A 26,198-nucleotide genomic window follows, 5' to 3' on the forward strand; every position below is an offset into this window, starting at 1 on the left:
ATGCCCCGCGACGCCCGCCCCCATTGGCTCCGCCGGAATCGCTCCACGCGCCGGCTCGGGCTCCGATTGGCCGCGGGGGGCGGGCGGGCGGCCGTCGGCCAATCGGAAGGCAGGGGCGCCGCCGACCCCCGAAAGGGGAGGGGGGCCGCCGGAGCCCGCTTTGGATTGGCTGGATCACTGGACTTCCGGGGGGCGGGGGAGCCAATCAGGAAAGAGAGGCAGACCCCTTATAAAAGTCGGGCCCCACCCCCTTTTCCCTCCTTTCTACTCGAGGTGGCGGTTTGCTCGCTGGGTGCTATGTACTGAGCGCTTACCCGTGCAGAACAATGCGCTAAACGCTGGGGCGAGTGCAACACCCTCCTATAGCAGGCGCATTCCCTGCCCCCCCACGAGGCGGAGGAACAGTTGTTGCCTTGGGGGGAGGCTCGAGCCTGATAAGTCGAGCTCGGGCCTTGCTTTTGGTTCATTCGATAGTACTTATTGAGCGCTTACCATGTGCAGAGCACTGGACTAAGCGCCTGGAAGGGACAATTCGGCCACCCCTCCATTGCTACGGACCCAGGGTGCCCAGCGGACCCCAGGTAGGCCGGATCCAGGGTCGAAGGCGTCGTCGGTGGGATTTTGTGCATTCAATACTATTTATTGAGCGCTTACTCTGTGCAGAGCACTGGACTAAGCGCTTGGAATGGACAAATCGGGAACAGAATAAGACAGTCCCTGCCCATTGACGGGCTTACAGTCTAAGCGGGGGTGTATATCTCCGCGATTCTATTTAATAATAATAATCTTGTTGGTATTTGTTAAGCGCTTACTATGTGCAGAGCACCTTTCTAAGCGCTGGGGGAGATACAAGGTGATCAGGTTGTCCCACGTGAGGCTCCCAGTCTTCATCCCCATTTGACAGATGAGGGAACTGAGGCACCGAGAAGTGAAGTGACTTGCCCCCAGTCATCCAGCTGCCAAGTGGCAGAGCCGGGATTCGAACTCAGGACCTCTGACTCCCAAGCCCTTGCTCTTTCCACTGAGCCACGCTGCTTCAGTTTCTCTTGATGATGTGGTCTTGTTTTTGTTTTGTTTTGCTTTTCTGCCTCCTACGTTTAATAATGTTGGTATTTGTTAAGCGCTTACTATGTGCAGAGCGCTGTTCTAAGCGCTGGGGAAGTTACAGAGTAATGAGGTTGTCCCTCGTGAGGCTCACGACTTCATCCCCATTTTACAGCTGGGGGCACCGAGAAGTGAAGTGACTTGCCCAAAGTCACCCAGCTGACAAGTGGCGGAGCCGGAATTCGAACCCATGACCTCTGACTCCTAAGCCCGGGCTCTTTCCACTGAGCCACGCTGCTTCTCCAAACGCCACTGTGAGCCCGTCAATGGGCAGGGATGGTCTCTATCAGTTGCCCAGTTGTCCATTCCAAGCGCTTAGTACAGTGCTCTGCACAGAGTAAGCGCTCAATAAATACTATTGAATGAATGAATGAGGGGGTGTCTATCGCAGGCTGCCCCCCAAAAGCCAGGGAGCAAACGCAGTGTTTCAGGATCCCACCCCTCGTCTGCGAAGCTGAGCCGAGGCGCTGACCTGGGGTGGCTCCTTTGTCTTGCACTGAGCGCTCAGTACAGTGCTCTCTGCGCCCAATAGGCCTCGCTCAATCTCAGCGCTATTTAGTGGTTGCTCGGACTGCCCCCAAGGGGGACCCATTGTCCAATAAAAGCCGTCGGGTTTGGTGGGCGCGGACTTGGGAGGCAGAGGTTGTGGGTTCTAATCCCGGCTCTGCCACTGGTCAGCTGGGTGACTTTGGGCAAGTCACTTAGCTTCTCTATGCCTCAGTTACCTCTTCTGTAAAACACCGCGGCTCAGTGGAAAGAGTCCGGGCTGGGGAGTCAGAGGTCATGGGTTCAAATCCCGGCTCTGTCGCTTGTCAGCTGGGTGACTTTGGGCAAGTCATTTCACTTCCTCTGTGCCTCAGTGACCTCATCTGGAAAATGGGGGTGAAGACTGAGCCTCACGTGGGACAACCTGAGGACCCTGTATCTGCCCCGGCGCTTAGAACAGTGCTCTGCACCTAGTAAGCGCTTAACAAATACTAACATTATCATTCTTATTATTCTCTGTGCCTGTTACCTCATCTGTATTACGACCGTGAGCCCCACGTGGGACAAACCTGATCACCTTGTATCTCCCCCGGCGTTTAGAACAGTGCTTGGCACATAGTAAGCGCCTAACAAATGCTATTATTTTTAAAACGGGGATTGAGACAACCTGATGACCTTGAATCTCCCCCAGCGCTTAGAACAGTGCTTGGCACATAGTGAGCGCTTAACAAATCCCATTATTACTGCCCCCTGGTGGAAGGGCGTGGGATCTCGGGCCCTGCCCCGCGTGGCTGAGTCGCTACTGCCCCCTGGTGGGAGAGCGCGGGATCTCGGGCGTTGCACCGCGTGGCCGAAGGTCGCTACTGCCCCCTGGTGGGAGAGCGCGGGATCTCGCGTTTCACGGCGTGGCCGAGTCGCTCCTGCCCCCTGGTGGGCGGGCGCGGGATCTCGGGCGCTGCAGCCGGTGATGAGCTCCCACATTTCTGACACCTCGTATGAGTATTGCACGAGCAATACCTGATTTTGCTTGGGTGCTGAGGCTGCATGGCCCGAGCGGACCTCTTCATTCATTCAATGATATTAATTATTTACAGTTAATAAATACGATTGGGTGAATGAATGAATTTATTGAGCGCTTACTATGGGGACAGCACTGTAGCAAGTCTTCAGAATATACAATTCGGCAACAGGTAGAGACACCCCCCCTCCCCTCAGCACTGTGCTCATTTGTATATATTTTTATTACTCTGTTTATTTTGTTGATGAGGTGTACATCCCCTTGATTCTGTTTATCGTGATTTTGTTGTCTTGTTTTGTCTGTTTCCCCCGATTAGACTGTGAGCCCGTCATTGGGCAGGAATGGTCTATCCGTTGCCGAATTGTCTGCAGAGTGAGTGTTCAATATTTTATGACTATTGAATGAATGAATGACAATCCCTGCCCACGGTCTGCAACATTACAGCGATGTTCACATTGCACCCCCTGATTTATCCCATCCCCCACAGGTGTGACCCCTGCTGATGCCCTGGAGGATCCGGCCGCCCGGCAGATGGAGGTAGGACAGACTGGGAATAAATCTCTTGCCCCGCCTCGTACTGAGCCGATGAAGACACTTTGCGATTTCTGACACCTCGTATGAGAGCTGCATCTGCAGCCTGATTCTAACACTGGACTGAGGCTCGCTCGATCCCCGTCTGGTTCTTAAAACTGGGGCTGGTGGAGGGTAAGGGTGGGTCCCCTGTTGGGAGAAATAGCCTGGTTTAGTGGGTAGACCCTGGGCCTGGGAGTCAGAAGGACCTAATCCCAGCTCTACCACATGTCTGCTGTGTGACCCAGGGCAAGTCACTTCACCTCAGTCACCACATCCGTAAAACGGGGATTAAGACTTACGTGGGAAAGGGACTGGGCCTAACTTGACTGACTTGTTTCTGTCCCCGTGCTTATAACCGTACTTGACACACAAGCACTTAATAAGTACTATAATTACTTGTCCCTAATTCCTCCATTTCCTAAAATGTTATATTTTTTCCTCCCCCAGAGGAGCTAGTATCTGCAGGGAGGACAGTTTCCCCCAAGGTTGCCAGGTAAGTTATCCACAGGTCTCCATCTCAAGCACCAACATATGTTCGCAAGCAGCATGGCTTACTGGATAAAGCACGGGCCTGGGAACCAGAAGGACTGGGTTCTAATCCCGGCTCTGTCAAATGTCTGCTCTGTGATCTTGGACAAATCATTTGTGTATATTATTACCCTATTTATTTTGTTAATGAGGTGTACGTCCCCTTGATTCTATTTATTGTGATTATGTTGTCTTTTGTTTTGTTCTGTTTGCTTTGCTGTCTGTCTACCCCGCTTAGACTGTGAGCCTGTCACTGGGCAGGGACCGTCTCTATCTGTTGCCGAATTGTACATTCCAAGCACTTAGTACAGTGCTCTGCACATAGTAAGCACTCAATAAATACTATTGAATGAATTTCACTTGTCTGGCCTCAGTTACCTCATCTGTAAAATGGGGATGAGAGTGTGAGCCCCTTGTGGGACAATGACTGTCCAACCCGATTTGCTTGTCTCCACCCCAGCGCTTAGTATAGTGCCTGGCACATAGTAAGTGCTTAACAAGTACCATTATTATTACAGGGACTGTGTCTAACCTGTAACTTCTGTCTACCTCAGTACTTAGAACAGTGCTTATTATTAGCGGTTAACATTATTGCCTATACACTTGACATGCATCGCTATGAGACCCCGGATCCTATGATGTGCCCTGGAACCAATTACCCCTCTTCCCATCAGTTATGATAAATAAACATGAGTGAAAAGAAGTGGCTGTGGTGTCTGTTTTATGCCAGCTGGTCTGTTTTGCCTCCACTAGAGAAGCAGTATGGGCTATTTGGAAAGTCTGGGGAGGTCAAGATCTGGATTCTAATAACTAATGATTGTAATCTCTGCAAAACACCTGCTGTTTCTTAGAATATAAGACAGGGACTGGCCAACCTGATTTAATCAATCAACCATAGTTTTTGAGTGCTTGCTGTGTGCATACACTACTAAGCACTTGAGAGGGTAAACTGAGTTAGTAGACCTGATCTGAGCTCACAGTTCAGAGGGGGAGATAGATGTTAATATAAATGTGTAAACTGATTCTTTGTATTAAGTGCTGAGGTGTGAATAAAGGGAGCAGCAAAAAGTGCAAGGAAGTGGGAGAAGAGGAAATGGGGGATAGGTCTCTTGGAGGAGATAAGAGGATGTGGGCAAGAGGTTGGCGATGAGATAGTTTAACAAGTACCATTAAAAAAAAATTGGAAGCCAAGATGGGAAAACTCAAGTGCAGAGGGGATGCTGAAGTGGTGGTTGGAGGACATGTATCTAAACTAATCCCAGATGATCTGGAAAGGGGAGTCATCTCAAAGGGCTAGAGCAGTGGGCTGCTGAATGTGCTATCAATTTTATATTAATGCCTCCTGTAGATTGAGATGGTAGATAGGGAATATCGAGGGCCTGGTTTCTAATCCTGGCTCTGCCACAGGTCTGTGTGACCTGAGGCAAGTCACTTTGCTTCCTCAGTTACCTCATCTGTAAACCGGGGATGAGAGCCCCATGTAGAAGCAGCAGCGTGGCTCAGTGGAAAGAGCCTGGGCTTGGGAGTCAGGTCACTTGTTCGAATCCCAGCTCCGCCGCTTGCCAGCTATCTGATTTTGGGCAAGTCAATTCTCTGCCTGTTACCTCATCTGAAAAATGGGGTTTAAAAACTGAGCCCCACGTGGGACAACCTGATCACCTTGTATCCCCCCAGTGCTTAGAACAGTGCTTTGCTCATAGTAAGCAGTTAACAAATACCACCATTATTATGTAGGAAAGGGACTGTCCAATCTCATTAGCTTGTATTTACCTCAGCTCTTAGAATAGTGCTTGGCATATAGTAAATGCTTATCAAATGTAATTAATATTAATTATTGTACTCCCAAGTGCTTACAGTGTTACACAGTGAGCACTGAAATACCAATGACTTCTGGGCTTCAGTTTCCTTTGTGAAATGGGGATTGGATACTGTTCCCTCCTCCCCAATAAATTGGGTCCCATTTGGGACAGGTCCGTCTGACCTTGATTGTGTTATCTCCGCAAGCATTAGAACAGTGGTTGGCACTTGGTAAGGATTGAACAAATAGCACTATGATTACTACAGCTACGAGGCACATCTGTTCCACATCACTGCCTGGTCCTTTCCAGATGGCCAGCGTTGGGTAAGAAGGCTGGTTGCCAAGCAGCACACGAGCCTTGTGTTGGAGCCAGGGCTGGGATGGGCATCGCAGTGTCTGCCACCTCACTGGAACCCTTGGGCGAGTCACCCCTTGGTGTCTCAACTCATCTGCAAAATGGGGATTAAGCCTGTGAACCCCATGTGGGGCATAGGCTTTGTCCTACCTGATTGGCTTGTATAAAAATGGTGACATTTGTAAAGCACTTACTATGTGCCAAGCACTGTTCTAAACACTGGGGGGGATACAGAGTAATCATATTGTCCCACATGGGGCTCAAGGTCTTAATCCCCATTTTACAAATTTACAGATCTATCCCAGCATTTAGTACAGTGTGTGGCACAGAGTGCTTAACAGTATGTCTCAGTGGAAAGAGCACGGACTTGGGAGTCAGAGGACGTGGGTTCAAATCCCGGCTCAGCCGCTAGTCAGTTGTGTGACTTTGGGCAAGTCACTTCTCTGTGCCTCAGTTACCTCATCTGTAAATGGGGTTCAAGACTTGAGCCCCATGTGGGACAACCTGATCACCTTGAATCTTCTCCAGCGCTTAGAACAGTGCTTTGCACGTAGTAAGCGCTTAACAAATGCCATAATTATTAACAAATGACAAGATTGACTAGTGTTGCTGGCCAACCTCCACTCAGGACTGAGTCGTCCCTGGGACCAGGTACCCAAAAGAGGGAGCCACAAGCTAGCCCAACTCTGCGGCGACCGGGAGCTGGGCCGAACACCGTCTGCCTGCGGTGGGGTGGGGTGAAGAACCCTTGAAATGCCCATGAAGCTCTGCCCCGAGCTGTCGCCAAGGAAGCCTCCATTAGCAGCTGGCAGTGGTGGTCCTGGCTTTGACCAGCCCCTCAGGGGACACTCTGAGAGGGGGACTTCAGAACCTGGATGGGGGAGGGAGCATATTTGTATCTGGAGAGTTGCCCCCAACATTCCAGCCTCAGCTTAGGGTTGTGGTCCTTGTTTCTGCCTCAACTAATGCTGCAAATGTGTTTTCCGTAGAGTGCTTTCACCTCAGATTTCACACTATTTTCTCACCACCTCCCTGGGAGGCAGGCAGGTGGTTATGCCCCTTTTATAGGTGAGGAATTAAAAAAAATTTTTTTTTTTTTAACTATGTAGCAGACACTGCACTAAGTGCTGGGGTAGACAGAGCAAGTCAGTTTGGACACAGACCCTGTGCCATATAGGGCTCACAGTCTTATTCCCCATTTTATAGATGAGGCATAAGGAAGTGAAGTGGCTTGCCCAAAGTCATACGACAGACAAGTAGCGGAGCTGGGATTAGAAGCCAGGTCCTTCTGATGGTCAGGCTCTGTCCACTAGACCACGCTGCTTGTGAATCACAGGATTTGCCCCAGGGGCGGAGTTGGGCCTAAAATGTAGTCTAGTGGCAGGGAATGTGTCTGTTTATTCTATTTTGTGCTCAAGAACTGTTGTGTGACCTTGGGCATGTTCTTGTCTGTTCGTCTCCCCCGATTAGACTGTAAGCCCGTCAAACGGCAGGGACTGTCTCTATCTGTTGCCGACTTGTTCATCCCAAGCGCTTAGTACAGTGCTCTGCACATAGTAAGCGCTCAATAAATACTATTGAATGAATGAATGAATGAAGTCACTTCACTTTTCTGTGCAGTTACCTCATCTAAAAGAAACAGCGTGGCTTAGTGGAAAGAGCCAGGGCTTGGGAGTCAGAGGTCATGGGTTCTAATCCCGCCTCCGCCACTTGTCAGCTGTGTCTTTGGGCAAGTCACTTAACTTCTCTATGCCTCAGTTAAATGGGGGTTAAGACTGTGAGCCTCACGTGGGACAACCTAATTACCTTGTATCTACCCCAGTGCTTAGAACAGTGCCTGGCACATAGTAAGCACTTAACAAATGCCATCATCATCATCAGCATCTGTAAAATGAGGATTGAGACTGTAGCCCCATGTCGGACAGGGACTGTGTCCAATCCCATTTGCTTGTATCCACCCCAGTGTCTGGCACATAGCACTTAACAAAAACTGTTAGTATTATTACTCTCCCAAGCAGTTAGTACAGTGCTCTGCACACAGTATACACACAATAAATATGATTGAATTGAACGAACAGGGTTGCCTTTGCCGATCATTAGGCTGAGCTGCCTCCCCAGGCAGTGTGCAAGTGTCATGGCATCTCCAGAGCAGCCTGCGTGTCAGGTCTTGCTTTCATTCACTCTTCCGCTGTCTTCCGTCACCCTGACTTACTCCCTTTATTCATCCCCCCAAGCACTAATGTCCGTTATCTGCCATTTATTTAAATATCTATCTCCCCTTCTAGACTGTAAGCTCATTGTGGGCAGGGAATTTATATGTTTATTGTTATATTCTCCTCTCCCAAGTGTCTAGTATAGTCCTCTGCACCCAATAAGTGCTCAGTAAATGACTGCTTAATTAATTAATTTCTCTAGGCCTCATTTTCCTCATCTGTAAAGTAGTGATTGAATACCTGTTTTCCCTCCTTTAGACTGAGTCCTGGGAGAGGTTGGGGGGAAGGGATTGAGTCTGACCTGATTATCTTGCACCTACCCCAGTGCCTCAGTACAGTGCTTGGCACATAGTGTTTAGCAAATCCCAGTTATTGTTAGGAGGGGGAATTGACCCTCAGCTGGGGTCATCCCAGAGTATGCAGAAATTCCCCAAGCCCCCAGGAAGTGAGATCAGAGAGGGGGAGACCCACCTTCAGGAGTGGAACTAGAGAAGTGGGCTGTCAAAAGGGGTAGAGGGGGTTTAGGGGTGCGGTTGGGCCCCAATCACACTCTGCTCTGTGGGTCTGGAGGGGGCTGCTGCTTTAGACTGAGCTTATTGTGGGTAAGAAATGTGTCTATTTATTGTTATAATGTACTCTCTCAAGTGCTTAGTACAGTGCTTTGCACAAAGCACTCAATAAATACAATTTCATTCTATCTTATTTACTGAGCACTTACTGTGTGCTGAGCACTGTACTAAGCTGAATGAATAAAGCCAGTTTCCAGTCAAAGGCTTCAGATTACATGACGTGTTGGATTTTTCTGAGGGTAACTATTTTGGGGGGCCTCTTCCAAGGACCCAGGCAATATAACAGATCACCCAGAGTTTGAGACCCCTCAGAGGCCATTCATGGCACCTGCTGGGGATTGTGGGGACCAGCGCAGAGCTGACACCATTTACATCAGGTCTGAGGGAGGTGGTGTAGCTGCCTGGCCTGCAGGCGGGTGTATTTAGGGGGCAGGAGCGGGGACGGTCAGCCCACCTGCATGTTGACTCGGCCGGGCCCCGAAAGCTGGTTTGTAAACACAGAGGGCGGCCCCCAGACCCCCGCTGGCCAGAAGCACGGCCGCCCCTTCTCCCTCTGCTTCAAGCTGCCAATGATTTTCTCCTTCGAAAGAACCCAAGGAGCAGAAGCCACCGAAGCCAAAGCCTTTATCCAACTCACGAACCGGGGACCGGGGCCTGTCCTCAGGAACCGACCGGATGGAGGGTCTCGGGACTGTGGGGTCCTGACGAGGACGAGCTTGCTGTGAGCTGGAGAGCTCATAGCACCCCAATCCCCGGCTGGCGGGAGGCCCCAAGCACCAGCCTGGGCAGCGGGCTCCAGAAACACCTGCTGCAGGAGTAGAAAACCATGTGGCTGAAAGAGGGAGGAAGGTGGAGGGGGTGGGCCCTCAGGGCCAGCTGACCCCTCCCGTCCACCCCAGGGCTGGCAAGTGGCCTGCCTGATGGCTTTGAGGTCCAGGCCGGCGTCAGCAATCCGGGAGAGCCCCGGAGCTCTCACAGTTCTCGTTTTCTGCATTGGTTTAACATTCCCCTGCTGCCACAAGGGCCAGATTGTCCAGGGAGAGAGGGGAACACCATTTTCCAAGGAGGGAGAGGGGACCACCGTTTTCTGGGGCCGGATGGTCTGGGGGATGGCCGGCGGTGCCTGCGTGTCCTGGGCGCCCCAAGCTTCCTGTCCCCGGCCGACCACCTCCACGTCCCTCCTGGACAGTGACAGTAACACAGCACAGACATGCACACGCGGTCCTCGGGGGGAAGGGAAGGAGGGAGGGACGGACGGAGAGAGGGAGGCCGACAGCTTGGGCCTCGGTCGCCGGCGCGGCCTCAGGCCCTGCAGCAGCCCTGGCCTCGGACTTCTTTCTTCACATACTCATGCAGCTTGAACCGGGGCTCGTGGGGCAACTGCCCGGACCGGTACCTGAGCTCCCTGCAATGTGGACAGATGGACAGAGGGACAGAGGGGGAGGGGGAGGTGAGAGAGAGAGAGCTGTCACTGGGCTGCGAGTGGAGGGTGGATAGATGGGGGTCCCTGCTCTCAGGAGGGCCCAGCTGTCCCTGCTGCCTGTCCACAGGGCCTGACTTCTAGTCTTGGCTCCACCCCGGCCTGCTGGGTGACCTTGGGCTCACCTCTCTGAACCTCAGTTTCCATTTCTGTAAAATGAGAACAATAGGCAGTGTGGCCTGTGGGAAAGAATAAAGGACTGCAAAACTGGAGCCCACGGTTCTAATCTTTGGCTCTGCCCTTGGTCTGTTGGGTCACCTTGGGCAAGACTCAATCGTATTTATTGAGCGCTTGCTTGCTGTGTGCAGAGCACTATGCTAAGGGCTTGGGAGAGTACAATATAAAAGGTACCTTCCCTGCCTACATTTCTCTGTGCCGATGTTCCCATCTGTATAATGAGAAGCAGGGCTCACCCTTCCCTCCCTCTCTCTTTCTGACTCTTGGATGCTGTTTAAAACATGACAGTTGATGTGAAAGTGTTCTATTAAGAACTTTTCATTTTCCACACTGGTTCACTGCTTAGCTCTGACCTTTCAAGCCCCTTCCTGTGGTCCTTCCTCTGCCCAGGGGTAGACCGGGAGATGGTGGGGTGGGACTGGCCTAGAATTAGGGTCTTCCTGAGGTCTCTCTGAAGGGGACGGGGTGGGCTGGGGCTTGTCCGTCCCTCAGACCATCTCAAGCCCCTCTCTTGCAGTTACTCTGTAAACTCACTGAGGGCAGGGAATGTGTCTGTTTATTGCTGTATTGTACTCTCCCAAGTGCTTAGTACAGACAGTGTTCTGCACAAAGTGTTCAATAAATACGATTGAATGAATGAAAGTTAGTCATCTGGACAATCTGTTATTTACTCTGATTCTGCTAACAGTGGATATTTCTATTGATCTTCCCCACTGGAGTGGAAGCTCCTTGTGGCCAAGGAATGTCTCGTGCTTCCATTGGACTCTCCCAAGGGCTCAGCATAATGCACTGTAGTCAGTGGTGCTCAGTACGGTGCACTGCCCTTCAGATGGGGCCGGGGACGGTTTGCCTACGAGCTGTACATAGAACCACATAGCAAGCTCTCAATAAATACTATTGAATGAATGAATGAATGAACCAGGCCAGCAAAACTCTGCCCCCCCAGCTGAGCGAAAAAAGCATGAAGGGACCTAGGGCAAACATATTCAACCCTAAATATAACTCTATAGGGTTAGAGAGTGTGAGGGAGGGTACTTCAGGTGAGGGTGGCACCCCCAGTAGGGTGAGTCAGGAGTCGGGGAGAGACCCCCAAGGGTTGGGGTTTTCAAGCAGCCCTCATGGGTGCCAGGAAGGTCACTCACTTGGCGATGGCCATGAAGGCAAGATCGACGTTCAGTCCAGTCTTGGCGCTGGTTTCCATGAACGGCACCTCATATCCCTGCAAGACAGCGTGGGCTGTGTCTCCACCGCTCTCTGGGGTCCTCGGGGCAGGGATGGCGGGGGTAAGGTGAGGAGGTAGCCTGGGGGAGCAGGAGGGCAGGAGGGGACCAGGATAGGGCAGGACCGGTAGGGTGGGGCCCTGGGGCAGAGTAGAGCAGAGTAGGGCAGGTGAGAACGGGGCCTGGTGCAGGGCAAAGCAGGACTGGTACTAATTGTGGCATTTATTAAGCACTTACTACGTGCCACGCACTATTATAAGCGCTGATGGGCCCTGGGACAGGGCAAGCAGGGCAGGTGAGAGTGAGGCCTGGTGTAGGGCAGAATAGAGCTGGGCAGATGAGGATGGGGCCTGGGGGAGGGCAGAGCAGGGCAGGTGAGGATGAGGCCTGGTTCAGAGCAGGGAAGGTGAGGACATAGCCCAAGCACCCTTGGAACTGGCAGTAACTAGCTAGGAAATGGATTTCCGCTTGCAAATGGGGAAATGGATTTTTGGGGGATTTTTTTTTTTGGGGGGGTGGGAGAGGGAGGTCAGGGTTCTGCTAAGGCAAAATCACTGTCCCTGAAAAGTGGACAGCTCACCAGCAGATAGACGGCTAGACAGATGGTTTTTGGTTCTCTGTCCAGGCTAGGAGGCTGGGGGCTGGTGTGGGATACAGGGTGGAAGGAGGTGATGCAGGCCTCAGCCCTGGGCTGACTGAACCCCTCCTCACTCCAGGGAGTGTGGGCGGGCATGGGGAAATGCAGAGTAGGGTGGCCAGCGGTCGGAGGGGCCTCCTGGGTCTCCGCCGTGGGCTCCTTGCTTTGCTTGTGGGCAGCAGGTGGACTCACCCTAGCCAGCTTCTCCCCGTCCTCTCTCCTGACTGCTCGGTCCTGGGTGGAATCCACCTAGGATCGGACACAGAGAGGAGCAGCGTGAGAAGCTGCACGGTGCAGTGGATAGAGCCCGGACCTGCGAGTCAGAGGGTCGTGGGTTCTAATCCCTCTCCCACCACTTGTCTGCTGTGTGAACTTGGGTAAGTCACTTCACTTTTCTATTCCTCTGTTACCGCATCGGTAAAATGAGACTGTGAGCCCCTTGCGGGACAGGGACTGGGTACAACCCGATTTGCTTGTATCTACCCCATGGCTCAGTAAGCGCTTAACTAATTGTGGAGTCAAGTAGCCTGAGGATTAGCTACCAGCGAGACCCCTGTGCCAACCTCTCATTTTCTCCTCTAGAGCAGCCGGACAAGCCCCTTCCAAGTTACCCTGAATTATCTCCTGTGTGAGCCTTTTGAGGACCGTCAGGGGTATGGGTAAGGGTAGCCTGGACTGGGCTAGGCCCCAGTCTAGACAAGGGGGAGACAGCTGGGGCTCTGAGTGGGTAAAGCTCCATTCCAGCTCTACCCCTGCATCACCCTAGGGCATCTGGTGGTCAGTGCCCTAGGCTGCTGCCCCTGGAGGGTGGCAGCTTTGGGATCCAGCTCACCTTGTTCCCCAGGAGCATGAGCACTGCCCCTTGCTGGGCGTATTCCTGGATTTCCGCCAGCCAGGCCTGTGGGAGAAAAGACAGGGAGCTCAGTCCCCACCCTCCCCAGTGTCCCCACTTGGGATTACAGTGTCCCCTTACCAGGATGGCAGCATCTCTGCTCGGGACCACGGTGTCCCCACCCAGGACAGTGTAGTTGCCTCAGAGGCCAAACCAATCTCCTTCCCTGAACCATGGAAATACAGAGAAAAGTAGTTCCTGGAGGACAACTCGGAGGGGGATGGACACTTTCCAGTGATCCCCTCCACCCCCTTCCCAGACCATGGGGACTGACTGAGCTCAGTCCCTTCCTGCTCTGAGTTGCTGACCCTCTGGACTGGATAGGGGGAAGCTCAGGCTCCCTCCCACCCTCCACCCCCCTCTCCTCTGCCCCTAGGGACCGGGCAGAAGGCTATGGTGTCATCACCCACCTGAATGTTGTCAAAGGACGCTTTGTTGGTGACATCATAGAGCAGCAACAGAGCTGGTTAGGGGCAGAGTCGGAGAGACAAAAAAGAACCCGAGAAAGTGAGAGAGAACCAGTGACAGAGAGAGAGCGACGTAATAAGAGCATCAGCTGGAGAGGTGATTGAGCTGCCCCATCCCGCCCCTAGAGACCAGCCCACTCCCCGCCCCCAACCCCTGTGGACCAGGGAGAATCACAGGGTCCCAGGGAGCAGAAGAGGTCATGTATTCCATCCTCCTGCCTCTGAGCAGGCCGTGTTCCACCTCTGCCTGGCAGCTGGCTGGCTTCTCCAGCTCCCCAAGAGCTGGACATTTGGAACAACTGTGTCCCTGAGGGGCTCTGGATCCCCCTGAGGCAGCTGTGGGGCTGTGGGCAGGGTTAGGGGTAAGGTCCCTAGGCAGGGAGGACCACCTTCAAGGTCACCTGTCATGGTCAGGTCCCCAGCTCCTCATCAGGCAGGGTACTCACCGTGGGCATCGCGGTAATAGGCGTGGGTGACGCTGCGAAAACGCTCCTGACCAGCTGTGTCCCAGATCTGAAAAGAAAAGTGAAGTGGCTTGCCCAAGGCCTGTGATCTTCTGACTCCCAGGCCCACGCTCTGTCCACTACCCCATGCTGCTCCTCCAATTTCCCAGTAGCCTCCAGCTCCCATCCCTCTTTGTCCCCCACTGTGTGAGCAATAGGAGGGGGAAGGAACCCAGTCCAATTTAGCCCAGGCCAGACCAGCTCAAACCCGCCACACTCAGTCACACCCAGCCCGGAACTGCCCAACCCAACCCAGCCCAAAAGCTATATTCTACCCTGTCCTACTCAGCCCAGTTGGCCCCAACCCAGTCCAGGGCAGCCCACCCCAGCCCCGCCTGGCTTTGCCCCACCCAATCCAGCCCCTGCTCCTCTACCCACTCCAACCCAGCCCAGCCTCTGCCACCAAGGTCTCACCTGCAGTTTAACTTTCACACCATCCACATTCAGTACTTTATTCTGAAACAGGAGAAAAAGGATTAAGAGCAGCAGCAGGATCAATAATAGTAATAATAATAATTGCAGTATTTGTTAAGCACTTGCTATGTGCCAGGCACTTTACTAAGCTTGGGGGTAGATACAAGCAAATCGGGTTGGATACAGTTCCTGTCCCACATGGGGCTCACAGTCTCAATCCCCATTTTATAGATGAGGTCACTGCGGCATAGAGAAGTGAAGTGACTTGCCCAAGGTCACACAGCAGATGAGTGACGGAGTCAGAATTAGAACCCATGACCTGACTCCCAGACCTGTACTCTATCCACTATGCCATGCTGTTTCTCCCAGGTTCAGGAGGGCCAGGGTTTGGGCAGGGGTTGGGGCAGGAGCTGAGAAGGGGTTGAGACAGGGGTCCCAGGTGACAGAGGTTAGGACACTGACCCTGAAAAGGAGCTCAAAGGACTGACTAGTTCAGAGCTCTACTAATCCCAGAGACGCCCCCACTCTCAGACACAGGGACTCAAAATCCCCCCCTCCACCTGCATCTCTGACCTCATCCCTTCTCACCTTACCAAAACACTCACCCTCTCCTTTCTTCCCTCCCTGACTGCCATCTTCAACTGTTCATTCTCCACTGGCTTTTTTCCCACTGCTTTCAAACAAGTTCAGATCTCCCCTATCCTAAAAAAACCTCACTTGAACCCCACGACCCCCTCCATTTATTGCCCCATCTCTCTCCTTCCATTCCTCTCCAAAATCCTTGAGCGAGTTGCCTAAACCTGCTGCCTCCACTTCCTCTCCTCCAATTCTCTTCTTGACCCCTTCCAATCTGGCTTCCGCTCCCTTCACTTGATGGAAACTGCCTTCTCAAAGGTCACCGATGAACTTCTTCTTGCCAAATCCCCTTGGATTTCCATGATTCAGGGAAGGAGCTTGGTTTGGCCTCTGAGGCAACTGCACTGTCCTGGGTGGGGACACTGTAATCCCGGGCAGGGATGCTGCCCCCCTGGTAAGGAGACACTGCAATCCCCTTGGATGGCCTCTACTCCTTCCAATCCTCCTCAAACTCTCAATTGCCTTTGGCACTATGGACCTCCCCCTTCTCCTGGAAGTATTATCTAACCTTGGCTTCACTGACATTGTCCTCTCCTGGTTCTCCTACCTCTCTGGCTGCTCCTTCTCAGCTTCTTCCATGGGCCCCTCCACTGTCTCCCACCCCCTAGATTTGGGAGTCCCTCAAGGCTCAATTCTGGGTCCCTGTCTATTTTCCATCTACACCCTCTCCTTTGGAGAGCTCATTAGCTTCCAAAGCTTCAACTACCACCTCTCTGTGGATGATTCCCAAATCTGCACCTCAGCCATGATCTCTCTATTCTGCAGTCTTGCATATCCTTGGGCCTTTGGGACATCTCTACTTGGATGTCCCACTGACACTTCAAGCTTAACATGTCCAAAGCAGAACTCTCCATCTTCCCACCCGAACCCTGTTCTCTCATCCTGACTTTCCCATCAGTGTAAACAGAACTACCATCCTCCTCGTATCACAAGCCGGTAACCTTGGCACTACCCTCGACTCCACTCTCTCATTCAACCCACATATTCAATCTGTCACCAGATCTTGTCAGTTCAACCTTCACAACATCGCTAAAATCCACTCTTTTCTCTCTGTCCAAACTGCTACTATTACACTGATTGAAGGACTTATCTTCTCCCATCTTGATTACTACATCAGCCTCCTTGCTGACCTCCCTACCTCCTGCCTCTCCCCACTTCAGCCTATACTTCACTTCTCTGCCTGGATCATTTTCCTAAAAAAATTGTTCAGTCCATGTTTCTCCACCCCTCAAGAACCTCCAATGGTTGTCCATCAAACAGAAATCCCTTACCAATGGCTTTAAAGCACTCAATCATGTTGCCCCTTTACTACCTCACCTTGCTGATTTCCTACTACAAGTGAACATCCTCACTCACTCCTCTAACGCCAACCTACTCACTGTACTTCGATCTCATCTATCTCTCCGCAGACCCCTCACCCTGAGTCCTGCCTCTGGCCTGGAACTTCCTTCCCCTACATATCAAAGCCTTCTCAAAATCATTCCTCCTCCAAGAGGACTTTCCTGACTAAGCCCTCATTTCTCCCTACTCCTCCTCTCTTCTGCATCCCCTCTGCACTTGGATCTGTACCCTTTAAGCATTTGATATTCACCCCACCCTCAGTCTCATAGCACTGATGTAATTAATTTTAATACTCGTGACCCCGTCTGAACTGTAAGCTTGTTGTGGGCTGGGAACATGTCTACTGACCCAGGAGTGCAGTACAGTGCTCTGGATACAGGGATACAATTTTTAACAGACCTTTAAAACCCCTCTGACAATGTATTGACTTGCACGTGGGCATTTATTGTTGCTTAATTTCAAATTATTTCACCCTTAATGTCTCAGATTTCCTTTGTTGTTCGTATCCTGGCCATACACATTCTACTAAAGCATATCATCTAAATACTCAATTTCATTAGACTTTTTTTTTTCTGTTTGGGAACCTAAATCACAACTGGAATGTCTTTTTGCCTTCCAATTTGATTTAAAGCAAATTGCCTTACATATTACAGTAGTCTAAAATGTATTAAAAGTTTTAAAAATCATGAATTACATGAAATAGTCTAACAGTTTAAGTTTAAACGATGCTGCTGGGGGTGGGGAACATGCCCACATCCCTCTTTCCATAGTTAGCAGACCCACCTCAATCAGTTCTATTTATTGAGTGCTTCCTGTTGGTAGAACACTGTACTGAGCTCTTGGGAGAGTGAAGAGTAGACACTGCCCTCAAGGAAAGCGGAGGTGGAGAGGGGGTTGCAGTGCCAGACAGGCAGGAAGGAGGGGAATGGGGGTGGGGAGTGGGGAGAAGGGGGCAGTTGCAGGGAAACTGAGGACTTGCTCCAGGGGACTCTGTCCCCATCCCCGGCGGGGCTGGACCTCCGCGTTGCGTTCAGTCCCACACGCTCTCGCCACGAGCCACATTCCCCCTCAATCCCTAACAAAGGCGCGCAGCTTCTCCTGCAAAATCTGGCAATTTACATGTGAGCTAGGATGTTGTTCCGTCTCTATTTATAGCCCAACCTCTTCTCGGCAATTGCTCTCGCTCCTCTCCTCCCTCCCTCCAGTCAGGAAGACAGACAGCTGTTCTACAAAACAGGCACTGGTGGGGAAAAAACTGGCTGGGGGGGAAAAGCTGGCAGGGAGGGAAGGAAGAAAGGGAGGAAAGGAGGGAGACAGGGGAGGGAAAGAGGGAAGAAGGGGAACAGGGAAGGAAGGAAGGAGGGAAGGAGGCAGGAGAGGGAGGAGGGCAGCAGGGGAGGAAGGCCAGAGAGGGAAGGAGGCAGGGAGGGAGGGAAGAAGGGAACCAGGGAGGGAAGGAAGGAAGGAGGTAGGAGAGGGAGGAGGGCAGCAGGGGAGGAAGGCCAGGGAGGGAAGGAGGCAGGGAGAGAATGAAGGAAGCAGGAGAGGAAGGAGGGTGGCAGAGGAGGAAGGCCAGGAAGGGAAGGAAGCGGGAAGGAAGGAGGCAGGGAGGGAGGTGAGGGAGGGAGGGAAGAAGGGAAGCAGGGAGGGAAGGAGGGAAGGAGGCAGGAGAGGGAGGAGGGCAGCAGGGGAGGAAGGCCAGGGAGGGAAGGAGGCAGGGAAAGAAGTGAAGGAGGCAGGAAGGGAAGTAGGGAAGGAGGCAGGGAGGGAAGGATGGAGACTGTGAGCCCCATGTGGGACAGGGACCCTGTCCAACCTGATTATCTTTTATCAACCCCAGCACTTAGTACAGTGCCTGGCACAGTAAGGGCTTAATAAATACCACAAAAAATTTTCGTTAATAAAGGAAGGAGGGAAGGAGGAAGGCAAGGAGTGAGGGAGGAAAGGAGGGAGACGGAGGGAAGACGGCAGGAAGGAAAGGATGGAGGAAGAAAAGGGGAAGGAGAGGAAAGAGGGAGGGGAAGAGAGGGGTCCTCTCATATCCTGAGTTTTAATGACCTGGCATTCATGTCTTTAAAGAGGCAGCAAAGTAAATGAAAAGGGAGCAAGGCAAGTGAGTCCCGACCTGCTTCTCTGGGCCCCTGCCCCAAGGCCTCATCAGCATCCCTGAATCGCTGACTGTAAAGCTCCACATAGGCAGGGTGGAGAGCCAACTCTGCAGACACAGGCCCTGCCCTGCTCTCGGGGAGCTCACAGAATTAAACAGAGTGCCAGCACCTCCAAATGGGCCAACCTGAGGTTCAGCTCTCCAGCCCGACCTCTCCCCGCAAGGCACTCCAGCCCAATCTTTCTTCCTGAGGTCCAAGTCTCTGCCCCCATCTCCCCCACCCGAGGTCCAGTTATCCAGCCCTACCTCTCTCCCCAAGGTCCCCCTGCCCCAACCTCTTCTCTCCTTGGCAATATCTCATTTCTTCCTGCCTTCTCTACCTGGATGTCCCTCCAATATCTCAATCAATCAATGGTATTTATTGAGCACTTATTACATGCAGAGCACTGTACTAAGCGCATGGGAGAGTACAGTATAACAGAGTTCCCTGCCCACAAAGAGCTTACAGTCCAGAGCAGGAGACAGACAACAATATAAATACATTATGATTATGTACATACATGTTATGGGGCTACTTTAACATGTCACTAACTAAGCTCATCTTTCTTCCCAAGCTCCTGCCTCCCCCGACTTTCCCACCCCTATAATAATAATAATAATAGTGGTATTTGATAAGCACTTAATATGTGCCAGGCACCGTACTAAGCGCTGAGGTGGATACAAGCAAATTGGGTTAGACACAGTCCCTGTCCTACATGGAGCTCACCGTCTTAGTCTTCATTTTACACTTGAGGTAGCTAAGGCACAGGGAAGTGAAGTACTTGCCCAAGGTCTCACAGCAGACAAGTGGCAGAGCTGGGATTAGAATAATAATAATAATGATAGTACTTGTTTAGCACTTACTATGTGCCAAGCACTGTTCTAAGCACTGGGGTAGATACAAGGTTATTAGGTTGTCCCACGTGGGGCTCACAGTCTTAATTCCCATTTTACAGATGAGGTAACTGCGGCACAGAGTAATTAAGTGGCTTGCCCAAGGTCACACAGCAGACGAGAGGCAGAGCCGGGATTAGAACCCATGTCCTCTGACCTCCGACCCGTGCTCCGCATATTGTCAGTCACAAAATCCAGTCGATTCTCCCTCCTTACCATCTCCAGAATTCGCTTCTTCCTCTCCATCCAAACTGCTTCCCGTGGGTTCATATATTCATTTCTTAAGTCCGCTCTTATCTACTGCATCAGCCTCCTTGTTGACCTCCCAGTTTCTGGCCTCTCTGCTATCCAGTCCATACGTCACTCTGCTCCCCAGACCATTTTTTCTAAAAAATTGTTCTGTGCACAGCTCCCCACTTCTCAAGTACCTCCAATGGTTTTCCATTCCTCTCTGGATCAAGCTGAAACTCTTCGCCATCAGTTTCGAAGCACTCAATCAGCTCTCCCCCGCCTACTTATCCTTGTTCCTCTCCCACTCCAACCCAGCCTGTACACTTTGCTCCTCTAATACCAACCTACTCAAAGTGCTTTGTTCTCTCTCACTATCGATCCCTTGCTCGTGCCTTCCCTCCTATCTCAATAAATACGCTTGATAAATAACACTGATTGATTGGCTGGAACTCCTTCACACTTCACATCCGACAAACTACCACTCTCCCCATTCTCAAAGCCCTACTAAAATCACACCTCCTCCTCCGGTAAGTCTTTCCTGACAAAACTCTCATCCCCCCTCACCCTATTTTCTACCCATACTGCATCACCTCTGTATGAAGTCGCACCCACTAAACACTTACATACTCACTCCACTCCCACCCCGACAGCATTTTTGTATCTATCCTTATACCGCATCACTTCCCTTTCCTAATAATAATAATTGTGGTATTCATTAATATAGGCTAAGCACTGTACTAAGCTCTGGAGTTGATATAATATAATATAATTATATATATAATATATACCCATGTATATTATATATATAGTTGATATAATATAAGCTGATCAGACATAGTCCCTGTCCCATATGGGGCTCATAGTTTAAGTAGGAGGGAGGATGGGAATTTTATCCCCATTTTACAGTTAAGGCAACAGAGGTACAGATAAGTGCCTCTTATCTGAGCGAGATCTCAGAGCAGGCAAGTGGTGGGGTTTGGATTAGATCCCAGGTCCTCTGACACCCTGGCCCATGCTCTTTCCATTGGGCGACCGTGGTTTTCTAAATTTCCTATAATTTATTTTAATGCTTGTCTCCTCTGCTAGGCTGTATGATCCTTGAGAGCAGAAACTGTGTATACTTACTCTACTGGGGAAGCAGCATAGTTTAGTGGCCTGGGAGTCAAAGGGATCTGGGTTCTTATCCCAGTTCCACTACATGTCTGCTCGGTGACCTTGGGCAAGTCATTTCACTTCTCGGGGCCTCAGTTACCTCATCTGAAAAATGGAGATTAAGACTGTGAGTCCAATGTGGGCCAGGGACTGTGTCCAACCTGATTCATTTGGTGCCTGGCACAAAATAAGCACTTAACAAGTACCATAATTATTATTGTACTTTCCCAAGAATTTAGTTCAGTACTCTATGAACAGAATAAGAGCTCAAAAAATAGCACTGAGTGATTGACTGATTGAGGTCCATCCCAGTCAGCGCAGGGTCCTTGGGTTTGAAGGTGACACTGCCAATGGTAAGGGTACCAGTGGGGGTGTGTGCACCTCAAAAATCCCAGGAACGCTTGCCCACCATTCCCATGAGAACACAGCTCTGCCCCTTCTCTGGCCTCATCCTTCTGGTGAGCATCACTGAGACCCTAAGACACACCATGTAGCCTAGTGGAAAGGACAAAGTCCTGGGAATAAGAGGACCTCATCTGTGAAATGGGGATTGAGACTGTAGGACAGGGATTATGTCCAGCCCAATTATCTTTCATCTAACCTAGCACTTAGTACGGTTCCTGACACACAGTAAGCACTTGAAAAATACCATTTAAAAAAACCTGAAGGAGGAGAGAGGAGAGAGGGTACTCCAATGCCAGTCAGACCTGCGCTAGAGTCCTGGCTGCCACAGTGCGGAGGGTCTGCACAGAGCCAGCCCCATTCGCCTGGACACCCTGTGAGAAGCAACATGGCCTAGTGGAGAAAGCATGAGTCTGGAAGTCAGAAGGACCTGGGTTCTAATCCCCACTCTGCCAATTGCTTTCTGTGTGACCTGGGGCAAGTCACTTAGCTTCTCTGTGCCTGTTTCCTCAACTATAAAATGGGGGTACATTTTCTCTCTTCTACTTAGACTGTGAGCTCCATGCAGGTCTGGAACTTTGACCAACTTCATTTACTCATACCTATCCCAGCGCTTAGAACAGTGTTGGACACATTTAGTAAGCCCTTAAAAAATACCTTAAAAAAAAAGAAGCAGCATGGTCTAGTGGAAAAAGCACAGATCTGGGAGGCAGAAGATCTGGATTCTAATCCTGGCTCCACCACTTGCCAGTTGTGTGACCTTGGGCAAGTCACTTAACTACTCTGCACCTCATCAGTAAAATGGGGATTACATACCTGCTATAAATACCTAAGGTCACCAATGACTTCCTTCTTGCCAAATCCAATAGCCTCCATCCTAATCCTCCTCAAGCTCTGTGGAAACTGTATACTCCCCACACTTCTCAAAATCAATCAATCAGTGGTATTTACTGAGCAGTTACTGTGTTTTGAGAGAAACAGTGGGGCTTAGTGGAAAGAGCACAGGCTTGGGAGTCAGAGGTCGTGGGTTCTAATCCTGTCTCCGCCACTTGTCAGCTGTGTGACTTTGGGCAAGTCACTTAACTTTTCTGTGCCTCAGTTACCTCATCTGTAAAATGGGGATTAAGACTGTGAGCCCCATGTGGGACAACCTGATTACCTTGTATCTCCCCCAGTGCTTAGAACAGTGCTTGGCACATAGTAAGTGCTTAACAAATGCCATCATTATTATTATTATTATTTTGAGCCCTAAACTAAGTACTTGGGAGAGTACAATACAGTATCGCTGAAAGACTCGATCCCTGTCCGCAAGGCGTTCATGGTCTAGAGGAGAAGACAGCCACTTTAAATGAATTCCAGATGGAGGAAATGGTCAAGTATAAGGATGTGGAGAGGAGTGCTGTAGAGCTGGAAGTGGGGTGCATATCAGGTACGTAAGGAGTACAGACAAGTGCATAGGTGACCCAGAAGGGTGGGTGTATAGGGGTAGTGAGGGCTAGTCAAGGAAGGCCTCTTGGAGGAGTGATTTTAGTAAGGCTTTGACGGTGAGTAGAATGACGGATATGAAAGGGGAAGAAGTTCCAGGACAGAGAGAGGATACAAGCGAAGGGTTGGCACCGGATCAGATGAGATAGAGGTACAGTGAGTAGGTTGGTGTTAGAGGAGCAAAGTGTGCAGGTTGGGATGTAGTAGGATATCAGTGAGGTAAGATAGGAGAGGGAGAGCAGATTGAATGATGGGGAATACTGATAGAGTGAAACACCATCTAACTTTGGCTTTACTGTCACTGTCCCCTTATGGTTCTCCTGGCTCTCTGGCCGCTTTGTGTCACTCTCCTTTGTGGGCTCCTCTTCTGCAATCCACCCCAACTGTGAGAGTCCTTCAAGGCTTAGTTCTCGATTCCCTCCCTCCCTATTTCTGTTTGTTAAGCAGTCACTAAATGCCAGGCACTGTACTAAGCGCTGGGGTAGATACAAATTAATTGGTGGGAAACAGTCCCTGTCCTGAATAGAGCTCACAGTCTTAATGACAGATGAGGTAACAGAAGTCCAGAGAAGTTGAGGGATTTGCCCAAGGTCACACACCTGGCAGGTGGTGGAGCAGGGATTAGAACCTAGGTTCTTCTGATTCCCAGGCCCATGCTCTATCCACTAAGCCATGCTCCTTCTCTCCTTGTATTCCCCACCTACACCCGCGCCTTTGGAACACTTATTTGCTCCATAGCCTTCAATTACCATTTCTAGGCGACTGATTCCCAAATCTACATCTACAGCCCTGATCTCTCTTGCCTTCTCTGCAGTCTCACATTTCCTTTTGCCTTCAGGACATCTCTTCTTGGATGTCCCACTGACAACTCGAATTGAATAAGTTCAAAACGGAACTCAGTTTTCCACTCAAACACTGTCTTCCCCCAGACTTTCCGGTAACTGCAGACACGACTATCCTCCCTGTCTCACAATCCTGTAACTTTGGCATTATCTTCAAATCATCTTTCTCACTCAGGACATATATTCAGTCTGTCACCAAATCCTATCAGTTCTACCTTTGCCACATCTCCAGAATCCAACCCTCTCTCTCCATCCAAATTGTTACTATGCTGATCCAAGCTCTTATCTTATCCAAACTTTACTTCACCAGCCTCCTCCCTGACCTCTCTGCCTCCTGTCTCTTGCTACTATAGTCCAAACTTCACTCTACTGCTGGGATCATTTTTCTAGTAATACGCTCAGTCCTCCAGTGGTTGCCCATCTACCTCCTCATCAAACAGAAACTCCCTTCCATTGCCTTTAAAGCACTCAGTTCTTCCCCTCCTACCTTACTTAGTTGATCTCCTATTACAACCCAGCCCGCTCATTTGACTCCTCTAATGCCAACTTACTCACTGTACCTCAGTTCTTGTCTATTTCTCTGCCTACCCCTTGCCTATATCCTTCCTCTGGCCTGGAACTCCGTACCCTTTCATAACCGACAGATCACCACTCTCCCCACCTTCAAAGCTCTAATGCAATCACATCTCCTCTTAGAGGCCATCCCTGAATAAGTCCTCACTTTCCCACTAAATACCATAATTTTGGGAATTCTCAAAGGCCAGTGAGATCTTGCTCCACCATCTGTCAGGTCCAGCTTGCTTCACGTCCATCAGTGCCCCGTCCCCGGGGGCAAAGGCCCCCACAGCTGTGTGAGCCAGACTTCTAGCTCGCTCACACCAGGGCTCTGACCAGACGGGAGAGTTTCCCGTCAGAGCCGAAACGACCCAAAATGGCGGCTCTCTGGACTGTTGGCTCTTTAAATCCCGCCCCTCCCAGTCCCACTAAAATTCATTTCTCATGGAGAAAAGTCGACCCCTCCAGTGCCCTTTGTGTCGATCCCGAGTTCACACCTGGGACTCTGCCAGCGACCCGAGCCCCGTGTCCCCAACAACTCCTCCCCCGCCAGATGGCTGCGTGGGCGGCCTGCCAGCCTCCCTGCCGCCCAGCAAGCATCCCTTCCTGGCCGCGGCCCCACAGCCAGCCCCCAGCCTGTTCTCTGGCCCATCTGCCAGGCTGGCGGGGGGCCCTGGGAGGTGTCCGTGGCCATGCCCATGGCGGTGCCTGAGATTCCTGGCACTGGGGACCCTAGGCCTTTGGAGATGGTGCCAGGTGCCCGGTCACTAGGAAGGAAATGGAGTCTGGCCCCTTCTAAAGAGTGCAGTCCTTGCTTGGCTTGAAATGAGAAGCAGCGTGGCTTAGTGGAAAGAGCATCGACTTGGGAGCCAGAGGTCGTGGGTTCTAATCCCGGCTCTGCCACTTGTCTGTTATGTGATCCTGGGCAAGTCACTTAACTTCTCTGTGCCTCAGTTCCCTCATCTGTAAAATGGGGATTAAGACTATAAGCCCCATGTGGGACAACCTGATTACCTTGCATCTACCTCAGTGCTTAGAACAGTGCTTGGCACATGCCAAATACCATTATTATTTATTTATTTAAATGAAAAGCAGCGTGGCCTAGTGGAAAGAACACAGGCCTGGGAGTCAGAGGACCTGGATTCTAATCTCTCACCTCCGCTTGTCTTCTGCGTGACTTTGGGCAAGTCACTTCTCTTCTCTGTGCCTCAGTCACCTCATCTGTAAAATGGGGATTAAGAGTGTGAGCCTAAAGTGGGACAGGAACTGTGTCCGACCTGATAACCTTGTATCTACACCAGGGCTTAGAACAGTGCTTGGCATATAGTAAGTGCTTAACAAATGACAATGTCATCATCATGTCTACTGTGTGATGCTGGGCAGGGCACTTCACTTCTCTGTTTTTCAGTCAGCTCATCTGTCAAATGGGGATTAAGACTGTGAGCTCTACGTGAAACAGGGACTGTGTCCAACCCCATTATCTTGTATCTATCCCCTCTAGACTGTAAGCTTGTTGTGGGAAGGGAATGTGTCTGTTTATTGTATTGTTTATTGTATTCTTCCAAAAGCTTACTACAGTGTTCTGCATACAGTAAGCACTCAGTAAAAATGAATGACTAACTCATTTACTGACTGACAGTACTAAGCACTTGGGAGAGTACAGTACAACAGAGTTGGCTGACACATCTCCTGCCCAAAACAAGCTTACAGTCTAGATGGGGAGAATCAAAATAAATTACAGCTAGGGGAAGCAACAGAATATAAGGCTATGTATGTTTGAGCTGTGGGACTGGGGTTTGTAGCAAATGCTTAGTGGGGACACAGCCAAGTGACACAGTGACTAAGTGACACAGAAGGGAGTAAGAATAGGGTGGGGAGATGAGAAGTTAGTCAGGGAATGCTTCTTGGAGGAGATGTGATTTTAATAAGGCTTTGAAAAGGGGGAGAATGGTGGTGTTGGATGTGAAGGGGGAGGAAATTCCAGGCAGAAGAGAGAACACGAGCAAGTGGTTATAGGTGATGGAGACAAGACGTAGACACAATAAGTAGGTGATGCTAGAGGAGCAAAGTGCTCAGGCTG

At 50.8% G+C, this 26,198-nt stretch overlaps 1 protein-coding gene, 1 long non-coding RNA gene and 2 other non-coding genes across 5 annotated transcripts in view; 3 read left to right on the forward strand and 1 right to left on the reverse strand.

Annotated features, from left to right (window-relative positions):
- The first annotated feature begins 270 nt into the window (after positions 1 to 270).
- LOC114806506 lies at positions 271 to 3,791 on the forward strand. The gene is made up of 3 exons (XR_003754542.2): positions 271 to 581; positions 3,096 to 3,145; positions 3,629 to 3,791. It is a non-coding gene; the product is annotated as an uncharacterized LOC114806506 (long non-coding RNA).
- Positions 2,550 to 2,633, forward strand: LOC114809496. Its single transcript, XR_003757275.1, has one exon. It is a non-coding gene; the product is annotated as a small nucleolar RNA SNORD60 (small nucleolar RNA).
- On the forward strand, positions 3,189 to 3,271 carry LOC114809495. Its single transcript, XR_003757274.1, has one exon. It is a non-coding gene; the product is annotated as a small nucleolar RNA SNORD60 (small nucleolar RNA).
- A 5,058-nt stretch (positions 3,792 to 8,849) lies between the features above and the next one.
- RAB26 (RAB26, member RAS oncogene family) overlaps positions 8,850 to 26,198 on the reverse strand; it is a 42,639-nt gene continuing 25,290 nt past the window's right edge. Inside the window, exons 3-9 of one of the 2 annotated variants that reach the window (XM_029047723.1) lie at positions 14,435 to 14,476; positions 13,964 to 14,030; positions 13,461 to 13,513; positions 12,991 to 13,056; positions 12,351 to 12,407; positions 11,444 to 11,520; positions 8,850 to 10,049 (exon numbers count right to left, since the gene is read on the reverse strand). In XM_029047723.1, the coding sequence (XP_028903556.1) occupies positions 9,947 to 10,049; positions 11,444 to 11,520; positions 12,351 to 12,407; positions 12,991 to 13,056; positions 13,461 to 13,513; positions 13,964 to 14,030; positions 14,435 to 14,476 (465 nt within the window). In that variant the 3' untranslated portion in view covers positions 8,850 to 9,946. The remainder of the gene's footprint in view (positions 10,050 to 11,443; positions 11,521 to 12,350; positions 12,408 to 12,990; positions 13,057 to 13,460; positions 13,514 to 13,963; positions 14,031 to 14,434; positions 14,477 to 26,198) is intronic. The other variant, XM_029047725.1, reaches the window with a different exon arrangement.

This window comes from Ornithorhynchus anatinus, chromosome 2, assembly GCF_004115215.2.
Source record: "Ornithorhynchus anatinus isolate Pmale09 chromosome 2, mOrnAna1.pri.v4, whole genome shotgun sequence".
NCBI classification, from domain to species: domain Eukaryota; kingdom Metazoa; phylum Chordata; class Mammalia; order Monotremata; family Ornithorhynchidae; genus Ornithorhynchus; species Ornithorhynchus anatinus.